The 11,994-nt window shown below is 40.9% G+C and overlaps 1 protein-coding gene across 1 annotated transcript; it reads right to left on the bottom strand.

Annotated features, from left to right (window-relative positions):
• Window positions 1-2,131: 2,131 nt before the first annotated feature.
• On the bottom strand, window positions 2,132-5,667 carry znf648 (zinc finger protein 648). The gene is made up of 2 exons (XM_033621769.2): window positions 5,465-5,667; window positions 2,132-3,803 (listed from the first exon to the last, which is right to left on the bottom strand). The coding sequence occupies exons 1-2, from the start codon at window positions 5,539-5,541 to the stop codon at window positions 2,276-2,278; spliced, it is 1,605 nt and encodes a 534-aa protein (XP_033477660.1). The 5' UTR covers window positions 5,542-5,667; the 3' UTR covers window positions 2,132-2,275.
• Between the last annotated feature and the right edge of the window lie 6,327 nt (window positions 5,668-11,994).

The following is an 11,994-nucleotide window of genomic DNA, read 5'->3' as shown; positions in this document are numbered from 1 at the left end:
CAAGTGCAACATCCAAATCACAGGAGCTGCTATTTTTCAATAAAATATGTCCCATCATATCATAATTAACGAAACATTCTGGTACGACAGAGATGCCCTGGCCTACAAATCATATTCCAGATGTAATGGAACCAGCCTGTTTGGTACAGACCCCAGCAAAACTCACAACATCATGATTTTTATATGTTTTCCAGTGACAATTAGATGCAAAAATGACCATTCCCACATAAAACTGGCAGTTGAAATATTTGTCAAATTAATTGTACCATTATCTTGTTTAATATTGTGCAGCCTTGTCCTACATGCTCAAGTTTGAAAGACCTTCTCGCAAATCAAACATGCTTGTTGTGCTTGGCAATGTGATTAAAAAGAGCCACAGATTTACACCTCGCATTACACGCATACTGAAATTCAGACATGACACATTTAAGCTGCACTGCCAAACTAATGTATATACTAAAGAACAAGTACGAGTACAAGATAATTCACATAGCAGTGTCCACTGCAAAAAGCAATGACTGACTGATTGACGAGCTTCCCTGAATCATTAAACTGTTCTGGTCTATTAATATGGTCACAGTAATGTGTCTCAAGAGTTTTGCAGCTAGTGCTGCTTGTGCGTTAAGAAAAAGTGCAGCATTCATAAATGGCCACAACTCACCGGACAATAAAGACAGCTGAAAATAAGTAAGTATTGATGTTGCTGGTTGCAGGCACATTAAGCTCCCCCTCCATCTGTCAGGAGGACTACACCTTGCACCAGCTTCCCGTCATCAATACTGGTTATCACAGCTGTCGTCTGCTCTATGTTTGGCTAATGTCACATTATACTGAAGTAGGTTATATAAATCTGTGCATCTATGAGATCAGTGTGAGTAAGTGACGGTCCTTCTGAAATGCAATGCTCAGTGCCACTCATACTTGAATTCAGACAGCGTGCCCCACATTGGCCACATTCAGACTGACCAGGGCACTACAGCGTAGGTCATCATGAAAAACTGCCTGCATTTCCTACATGCAATGTTGCCGTGTTGTGCGTATTATCAAATCATTATTGTTAACTATCAGCATTCATATTCTTACTTTTATAAAGGTTATCTTTGTAATCACTTTCACATCAAACCATTCAACTGTCAGCTCCAGTGTCGATGCTGGTGGCAATTTTTATCCCACGTTGTTCTCATCGAAACCCAGCACCACGGGGAGGGAGGGCGTGTGAGTGACATGGTTTAACAATTATCATACATACCTCAACATAAATAAACTGGTGCCCCAAGACGCTGAATGGATCGGATGTGTCTGTAACTGATTATTTGAACTAATGAAACCCTGCGTTTAGATATACAGTTGCAAATGAAGTGCACGGGTTTCCACAAATCCTTAAAAAGTCTTAATAAAAGGCACTGAATTCATTAATCCAAAGATTAGGCCTTCATTGGTCTTAAAACGTCTTAAATCAATCTTTCAAAAGTCTTAAAATGGGAAGTATGAATCTGTTATTTTCTGACGTTGCATTTTGAAATCTTAAAATAACAGGTTATTACAGGTTTTTAAAAAAATACCGTAAAACTTCAATTAATAGCCTGGGCTATTATTTGCTTAAATCACTGAAATCAACAGGCCTATATTTGGGACAGGTCTTTAATTCCTTTTACACTAAACTGTTGCTCAGTAAACATGGGGTTTATATAAACCAGTATGAATTGATTGTTTAAAAATTAGGTTTTATATAATTCAAAGTGTGAATGGTTGTCTGTCTCTGTGTGTCAGCCCTGTGATAGTCTGGTGACCTGTCCAGGGTGTACCCCTTAACAGGATAAGCAACGGAAAATGAGTGAATGAATTGTCCTATCAATCAAAGGTAAAAAAAAAAAAAAAAAAAAAGGCTTGAATAATATCTTTCAAAAAATTGAACTGCTTGGCAACCAGACCAGGCCTCTAATTGAGACAGGCCTTTATTTGTCAAAATGCGTAGCCACACTTTACTGAATACTTCTTGCGTTAAAAGTCATGTTGTGTTACAATAAGTATTTGCCCAAATTTCTCCTTATCTCTAGGTAGCATACTGTTGCTGTTTTTTTTTTTTTTGTTTGTTTGTTTTTTTTTGTCTTTCAGTTTTGGTTATTTTAAAATTGGTCTTTAATTTCATTCCACATGGCACTAAAAAAGTCTTAAAAAGTCCCACTTGCCTTAAGCTGGAGGAACCCTGAGTGCAGTCCTAGTATACAGTACTGTCACAGTGATAGATGTGCACAGTACCTGTCCTTTAACAAATTCAAACAGTCTCGTCCCTGTGGCTTAGCGTGTGCTGTGCCAGCTTTTCAGCACACTGGAAAGATTTGTCACACTCCACACAGACAAAAATCCTGCCAGCACAGTTTTGTTCCTGATGAACCTTCAGTGTAGCTAGATGGGTGAAGTTCCTGCTGCAGCCTGAGCAGTTGTGGGGTTTCTCTTTATTGTGGACGTACTGATGACGAACGAGGCGAGAGGCCATGGCAAACGCCACACCACACTCTTTGCACTTATGAGGCCGTGCTCCGCTGTGAATGGCCTCGTGTTCAGTCAAGTTGGACGACTTGGTGAAACACTTGGAGCACACGGAGCAGACGTACGGACGCACTCCCGCGTGGATCTTCTGGTGCTCCGCCATACGACTGGCCAGGGCGAAGGCTTTCCCACAGTCGGGGCAGGAGAACGGTCTCTCACCCAGGTGCTTGCGCTCATGACGCTTCAGGGAGAGGGGTTTATTGAAGGTCTTGCCACAGTGTGTGCACGGGAAGGGCTTGTCATTGGTATGCATGTTCCTCTCATGCTTTCGCAGGTCAGAGGAGCGGATGAAATCCTTGCCACAAGTGTCACAGACGTAGGGCTTCTCACCAGTGTGTGTGCGAATATGCTTGCGGTAATCTGAGGACCAGATATAGGTCTTGACACAGAAGGGGCAGTGGTATGGTCTTTCACCTGTGTGCAGACGCTTGTGCTGCTGCAGTGTGCCCTGGTGAGAGTACGCCTTGCCACATATATCACACACGTGTGGCTTGAGGCCAGTGTGTGTCTGTAAGTGACTCTGTAGGTTGCAGAGCTTCTTAAAAGCCCAGTTACAGTGTGTGCACTTGAAGGGACGGTGCTCTGTGTCAACTCCACCACGTTTCTTCATCGCTACCAAAAGTCGAGGGATCTTGTCTTCTTCGGACTTCTTGTGTAATTTCTTAGCATGAGGATTATTTAGATTCTTCCTTTTGGTCTGTCTCCCAGCTCCACCTGGAGAATACTCCTCAACATTCAGCTCTTTGAGCTTAGATGCCCTCTGTTTAGCTGAGGCATTGCGTTGCAGCTTATGACAGTTACTTTCCTTCTTTTGTGCAACATTCAAAAGCGCTTCATTAGATCCATTTATTTTATTGTTCTCAATATGTTCAGTGCGTTCTAGCTTTCCTCGACTGCCGTGGTCTTGGTCGTCTTCAGTTTCTTCTCCTGGTGAGAGCTCTGCAAACTTCTCCACCAGAGACCAGTTTGGTGTTTGAGGGTTCAGATAAAGGATTCCAGTGTCACTGCTCTCTGAAAGTGAGTTCATACCACAGATGCCGTCAAATGAAGAGTCAGTCTTCAGATGGTGAGTGTCAATTAAGATCCGTCCATGTGGGAGTGACGGAGTGTCACATTGCCTCTCTGCGTGTTTCCTATTACTTCTCTTTTCAGCGACTTCCCCGTCAGACATCAGTGGGGAGATTTCATCAGCCATGTTCACCAATGGAGTGAAATCATCTGCGTGAGTTTGAGGCTTGTCACGAATTATGGACCTGGAAATAATAAAATTAAACTTTAAGAAAAGAGCATCTTTATCATACCAACCATTTCTTTTTGAAAATATATGATCATATACATTTTTTTCACATAGATACAGTGTCTCTTAAGTCCCAAAAAGGTGATATCTTTAATTTTGTCTGCACAAGTTAATTATCTTGTGGGAAGGATTTATTTTTTTGCAGGGTTCATACACATTTTTACCAATAAATTTCAATGACTTTTCCATGACTTAGAGGCAAAAAATCATGTTAAAATGTACCTGTGAAACCAGTGAAAATGTTCCTGTACATGAGCACTACCATACACTGCATGCAAACCCTGCTGCTATCTTGCTATGGGGTAACATGATCTGAAAAATCTGGCTTGTGTCTTGAAGGAATAAGTGAGAATTAGCCACTTTTAGTGTACATGCTTCATGTACAAGGGTTCATTTCTGGACACGGCACCTGAAATGGTCCCATGTCTGGTGGTGGATGAGAGCTGGCAGCTGGCAGCTGGCAGCGGGTGTCACGTCGGTCCCCAAGGTAAAAATGTCAGTAATGGGAGTTGATACCGCAGTTCATGTTAGCTCCTTTAGCACAGCTAGCACTGGCTTTCCCATGTCAAAAATTTTGAACGTTTTACTACACAGTCCTCATATTTCACGTCCTGAGTCCTAGTCTTTCTAAAGCCATGCCTTAGACTCCTCCAAGTAAAACCAGCCACTATTAAATCAGCATTTTCCTGGCATTGTGCAAATTGCGCAACTCAGGTCCGTCAATCAATACGACTTTAGAAAGATGAACTGTCACATTGGATAGATGTTAAACTGGGGTTGGAATAAAAATTGTCTGAACGATGGTTTAAATGACGTCTAAGGATGTCGGGATATCATGTTGTGTGTACGTTAACATTGGGACATTTTGCAGACGTGTTTTGTTCTATGTACCTTACGACGAAATGTCATTATTGTACGTCAAGATGACGTTGGCATGAGATGTTTGGAAGATTGGTTACATAACACGATTTAAAACCAACACAATATTAACGTCATCTGTCGTCAGTATTTTATGTCAAATTCAAATTCAAATTCAAATTTAACCAAATATCAATGTCTAACAACGCTGGTGGCCAAGTGTGCACAGGCTGTCATCTAGGTAAGTATCAGCGGAGGCAGAGCAGGTCGTCCACTAATTGGAAGATCAGCAGTTCATTTCCTGGCTCCTCCAGCCTGCATGTCGAAGTATCCTTGAGCAAGATACTGAACCCTAAACTGCTCTCGATAGCTGGTCCATCGGTGTGTGAGTGCAAGTGAATGGTTACTGAGTAGCAGGTGGCTTCGGCCAACAGTGTGTAAATGTGTGTGTGAATGTGATATGTAGCATAAAAGCACTTTGGGTGGTTGTAAGACTAGAAAAGTGCTGTACCAGTGCAGTCCATTTATCATTTGTCTCGTTCCCACAAGCTAATACCTTTTATCTTGTGTGCACAAAATAATAAATTGTTTCACCAGATGATAAATGAATTCACAAGATAATAACTTGTTCTCTCAAGATGATTCAACTTGTGCACATAAGATTAAAGTCATAATCTGCACACAACATAAAAAAATATCACCTTTCAGGATTTTAAGGGCTCCATTCATGAATGAATTTCTCCCTCGTATAATACTCACCATTCAGCTACATTCACCAGGACCTTGTGTATATCCTTCACACAACCTTGCACCTTGCAGTCATATGGCTCGTGCATTCCCCAACTTCAGCATATGTTCCTCCTTGAAAGCTTTCTCGTATCTTTCCATAAAAATACAACCTGCTGGGTCGACCACATGAATGCTAACTGCACAAATCTAAAACATTTTACTGAGCTACTCACCCTGTGGTCTCCTTCTGAGCAGCTCAGGTCCAGGAGATGCCACAGAGATAAACTAACCCCTCGGGTCTAGTATAACTCTGTGGCAGCAGCCGTCTCTGGGTCAGCATCTATCCTGCTCGTCAGCAACAGCAATGATATCTTAACAGCCTGGCTCATCTTACCTTTCACTGACTTGGCTTTCTGGCTGTTTGCCTATAGCCTGTGGAGTAAGTTTCACAGTATCAGAGGCTGAGAACAAATTCCCATTAACACTGCAAAACATAGAAACCAAACTTTCGTCAGCTGAAGTTAGAAACTGTTGTATTCACACCTTTATCTTAACTTTACTTACAGTTCAGTGAGTTTCTTGTTTTCCTGACAACTCTTTGACTTTTTAAAAGGCAGACTTTTAGAAATAAACACACATATGTTTGTCATTCGGCCATATTTGTGCAGCATTTATATTTTAATTCTATTTAGGTCATGAGGTCACATGTGCGTTAATGAATGTAGCCAATTAAAACAAATGTCAGATATGTAACCTACACTGCTAAATAAATGCTAACGTGTTTGGGCTTTAATTGTTATTTCCAGTGACACAGCCTATTTGCAGTGATTAAATTAGCATCACACTAATGATGAGTTTCAGATCACAGCCAAGGTCCGAGAGCTTCCACTTCTATTTTAAGTCCCCATGTATTTACCTATGATGGCCTCAGTGTGTCGCTGTTTATCTGCTTTTTTTTGTGAGCCATGCACACTATGGAAAATCCCCAGTTCCATTCATTAAAACAAAAAAAAAAACCCTCAGAGGAAATGTTATCTTTGTGTGCATCTAATAGTGGACATGTGTGTTTAACCAAACCAGACTGTTCTCAGTTTAATGTTTGAAAAGAATATAAAGTGTAAATGATGTGTATCAGCTCCTTTTCTCTCTCTTTTCATTCAAACAAAGAGCCTTTGTTTTGAATTATGTTTTGTTTTGAATGGTTTTAATTTGGTGAAACTGCCTTTGGGAACACTATATGCGGCTTTAGATGATAAATAAGTTGCACTGCAGTGTTTCAGTCAGTAGGTGACCTCCTATCTCCTTTTATTTTAGCCATTCATAATTTAAAAGCAAATTGTCAATGTGTACTTAGTTTGATATACACGTCTGAAAAGGCTTGTATAAAGTCTTTGAACCCCACTATTTCTCCTTAAGTCACTGAGTGAAAAGAAACAAAAAACTCCCTTATACAGATAAACCTACACCTTAGACTTTTATAAATATACAGTTTTTATTACCACCTAACTTTGTCACACAAAATAAATAAAATGTAAATATATAATGTTAATTGCCGAATATTTATCTAATAAAATATAAACCTGTCTTCGTATATAACGTAAAGTACCAGTTATCTGTGACTTACAAATATAAACCAGACTAAATGTATGATATTTGTATTATCAATTATCTTTGCCTTACAAAAAAGTAAATATTAATATTACATATGCATCTTCATCAGCTTGTCCTGTTATCTTTTTAAATTTTGATAAATGTCTATACAAAATCTTGATTCATGTTTTTATACCTTATTTTAAATTGAACAGACTGTGTCTTCATCAGTGTAGAAATATTTTTTATAATCTTTCTTAAAATGTTCATCACCAACTGGACAAAATTCTTCTGTGTGTGTTTTCCTCAGACACATAGCCGTAGATTCTGAGGGGACACAGGAGACATGTCCCCCTCAATATTTAGAACATGTGCATTTGTCCACCCAGATAAAAACTTAAAAGTAGCAGAGAACTTTTGTTTGGACAAAATTAAAGACATTTGTACCATGAACTGGTGCAGAAAAATCCAGCAGCAGCCTCTGGAGCTGAGAAATGAAGCCAGTGCCGAAGTACCAAAAACTGCAGTTCATCAACTGACCACTTGAGGCTGGCTCCAAAACAGGGTAAATCCCTGTAAACCGCTGTATTAAAATGTCCAACTTTACAGCAGAAATAAACATGTTTATAGCCAGGTACAAAACTTGTTTCGGTCTCTGTAGCCAATTTCAACATTCATGACAACAGCACAGGGTATGACTCTTTACATTTTGTTATGGCTAAAAGTTTAAGGGTGGGGCCACTTTGAGTGACAGGCTGTCTCAGATCCACCCCTCGCTCCTCCACAGCTCCAAGTTTGATCACCAAAAAAACAAGATGGCAACAGCAGAAATGCCAAACTCCAGGCTTTAAAACAGCAGTCTACAAACCAGTGGGTGACATCATCATAGCTGCGTCCATTATTTATACAGTCTATGGTAAAAATTCATCAGTATGCAGGACATTAAGTGTTTGCCGCTCAAAATTTTCTTGCAGAGGACCCCCAAAAACCCCATTTCATGTGTTCAGCCTATGTTGAAACAGCCTACGCCTCTGCTCAGATGAGTGATCAGCCCTCTCTTTGACACTGTAAAGACAGACAGGGCTCAGGCAGCTCGCATGTCTTAAGTAATTGAGAAGTTCTTGTGAGGCTCATAATTCGTAATTAAATGGACAGTGCGGGTCTGCACCCGGTGCATTTTCCCAGAAGAGCAGATTGAAACTAGACACTTAACAAATCACTTTCACAAAGCTGCATTTTAAACTCAGATGTTCCTCAACACGTATCGAGTTTTAGTCTCTGCAGAGTTTCTCCTGTGTCGTTTCCCACACAGCAACACCACATAGATGCTGGTAAATTTCCTAATGTGTGCTTTCAGAGATATTGAACAATGTGCCCTGTGTTAGCTAATGTTTGTATCTGGAAGATGTCGTCATATCCTAATTTAGAAATAAGTCCTGCAAAGAAACAATGCATGGTATCAGCAAAAAAGCAAAATGAATATCTTTAATTTATTATTTATTTTCACATCACATATGACGTGCAAGGTACCCTCCTGCATCTGTTGTTGACGTTTTGGTATGCCGTGTCAATTTATGCCTGATACGTACATTGTGTCTTTTCAAAACACACTTCCATTTTTACAGAATATTTACAGTTTCTGCTCATTAGATACACACAGTCTTCTTCAACACACACTATCAACACAGATGAAACACCTCATATTTATGTTTATTTTCTTGTGCAACAAAAGCACATGGTTACATTTAGAGGAAAACATGGTTTGGCTTAACATTGACATGGGAAGTGAACAGGGGGCTCCTGGGTGAAAGTCCGGGGTTTGTTGGACTTATACATCTTCCCTACAGCCCACTCTATAGGGACATCCAGCTTTTTTATTTTGTTTCAAACTGACACCATCTGGTGGCATTACAAACATATGTGCCCCGGTGATGTATCATACCGACGATGTTACCGGTGGCGTTTCTCACTGAAACCGTCCAGTAGCATATACACTCAGTAAGTTTACATGCACAGTTATGGTTATAGCTCAGCTAGGCCATTTAGTTGACTACTGTCCTTGTCCCAGTACACAAGTATGGGAGGGGAATTGATTTATTGACTGAAGTCTGTCGGACTCCGCTGCAGTAGGTGGTGATATGCCCCCTGTCAGCTTGTTAGTCCTAGACCTTTCTCTGGTTGACCATTTATGTCACAGACCAAACAACTGAGTGTCGTCCATCTGTTCCTCCACTTTTTTGAACAGGTTGCCATTCCGTGTTTTCCTCCCATTCATGTATTTAAAACATTTAACTCTTTCAGCTGACACAACGTGAACTGTCTCTTTTACTCCTGTTTCGCATTTAATGCTATTCGTCTTCCGGGTCAAAGCCCAGGACGGAAACTGTGGAACACGCGCAGATCGCTGAGGACAGTTTGGGTCCGACTGACTGTATACCTGCAGGAGGAATTCGACTCCCAATCACATTATCAGGGAGTGTTAAGACGCATTCACACTGGTGCTATTTGGTCCGCTTTAAACGAACCCTGGTCCGCTTCCACGGATAGTTCGGTTCATTTGGAGTGGTGTGAACGCTCATTTGAACTCTGGTGCCGACCAAATGAGCGAACCCTGGTCCTCTTGAAAACTGGGGGTCTTGGTTCACTTGCAAGTGAACCCTGGTGTGCTTTGCTTACAGTGGGAAATGCAAATGGACTATCCAGTGAACCAAAGAGAGGAAGTGAACCAAAGAGAGGAAGTGATGTAGAGCGCAGTGCATTTTGGTGTTTGGTGTTTTTGTGGTGACCAAGCCGGCTGAAGAGGATGGATTTCTGTTTTCTGGCCAATCAATGAGCCGGGTTTTCTTCTTCCTCATGCTTTTTTACTTCCTGGTCAGTGGTCGTTTCAGGCAATAATGCATGACGTTGTCCAGGCAGGTTGGTCCACTTTAAAAAGTGCAGTGTGAAAGTGAACCGAACCAAATGAAGGTGTGAAATTTTTCAGTATTCCCCGCCCAATCGAACCGAGTCTCCTGGACTATCTTGGTATGAATGGGCCCTCAGTCCAACTTTGAGCAGTACGATTAGTACAGTTACAGTCGGACTAACGTCTACAGGTATTTAAAAGTCCGGTTTTAATCAGACTAACGCAAGAAATGGTTTTTCTCTGATGTCATGTAAACACACTGACTGATGCGTCCAGTGGCGTATCATTCCGCTACGAAAGGTGCCTTTTTGCATCGGTGTCTGACACCAAAAATGCTGACAAATCAGCCCATTCTCATTCCCAAGGCGTCAAATATAGCTGCTTTATCTGCAGAGACTGTATTTTCTTCTTATCTTCTTTGCTCAAGACGTTTTTGGTTGTGTACCCCTGGTCAGACCAGACCAGTTGCAAGGCTGTAAGCAGCAGACATCCAAGAGACACAACACTGAGGAAACACAAATATAGCGCCAAACAAGGGTGGATCTGGGGTCGGCTTTTACTTTCACTTTTGCTGGCAAGAGTGTTTACAGCCAGCAACTGACAATTCTGCATAGTGTACCTTTAAGAAAACTACGAAAACAAAGCACAGTTGTGGGTCAGTGACATTGAAAATGAGCTCTAGAGCACAGTAAAGTAAAATAATTGTTGGCCACATTATGACAGGCAGCTCCATCCTTTCTGATTTATCTGTTTTAGTTATATAACTGTAAAATGTGCAGGTGTATGTGCTGCACAAGGGAGGTTTATGTCCATTTGAAGTCACGACTTTTGTTTCCAAAGGGGTAAATCAAGTCCCACGTTTGTAGTAAAATGAAAAATAGTTCAAAGTGATATAAATCTAAAGCCGGTAAGAGAGAGTTGAAATGTTCATGACTGTGTTTTTGTGTTTGTCAACTGGAAGCTGTCACAACAAAGCTGCGGTGGACGTTACGAAAGTGTCTTTTGCAGTGACGCAATAAATGAACTTGGGTGCTGAAGCTGTACTAACAAACAGTCTAAGGAACATCACCCAGGAAGTCCCTGTTGGGATTAAAAAGATTGTGGTTTGTTAGCTTACGGGGTGTTTGTGTTTCTTCCAGACCCCCAGTCATGATCAAAGAAATAAAGGAGAGGATAAAAAACAAGCTCGCTCTCACTGAATCTGAGACGTCTAAGCTTCAATCAAATGCTGTCCATTCATTTAAAATCTTGCTTTACATCATAGTCTCTCCATTCCTCCTGGCTGAACTCAGTGTGTGACTTTGCAGGATACTTGTAATCTGTAAGGACCATCGACGAACATGTATGTTTTAAAGAGATTAAATGTGCTTGTCTAGAAAGTAGGACATGAATGAACTTTTCATTGGTGTATACGTAACTTACTGGCACACTGCAAAGAAAAAGTGCAGAGTCATTCCGGGGGTGGCTCCCACATTTCATGGTGGAGTAGCCCGCCTTAATTGAGAACATACCACATCTTGGAATTTTCCACAGAAGACAACTTCTCTGGCTGTGGAAATGGTTGGATTTGCTTCGCTACGCATCCAGTTGCATAAGTTGTGCCCTGGCTGCAGGACATCGACACACATTGTACCACTTCATGCAGACATGATATAGTTTCACTGTTCAGTATATTCTGTGTAGATTTGGATTTTGAACACATATTTCTTGTGGTTTTGTACAAATTGTGGTCAGTGGAAGTACAGGAAGTGGACAAAATAACAGAAACACTTTACGGTTGAATGCAGTCCGATACAACAGCACTACAAACTACTGAATGACCTGAAAATGGTTATAGGGTGGAATCATGGGCAGATTACGAGACATGCAGAGGGCCATACCACCTCTCCAACATAGGACCTTTGTTGTTTTGCATCTCTTTGTGACGTGTTGGGTCTTTTTCAAGTAATTTTGTGTCTTTTTTTGTTGTTTTGTGTCTCTTTGTATTTGATTTGTGTCTCTCAGTGGTAATTGCATGAGTTTTTTAGTCATTTTGTGTGTCTGAGGGTGCTCTGTATCCTTTTCT

The sequence above is a fragment of the Epinephelus lanceolatus genome, chromosome 6 (assembly GCF_041903045.1).
Source record: "Epinephelus lanceolatus isolate andai-2023 chromosome 6, ASM4190304v1, whole genome shotgun sequence".
NCBI lineage: Eukaryota > Metazoa > Chordata > Actinopteri > Perciformes > Serranidae > Epinephelus > Epinephelus lanceolatus.
Note: the sequence above shows the minus strand (reverse complement) of the source record. Positions and strands in the feature narration are given on the sequence as shown.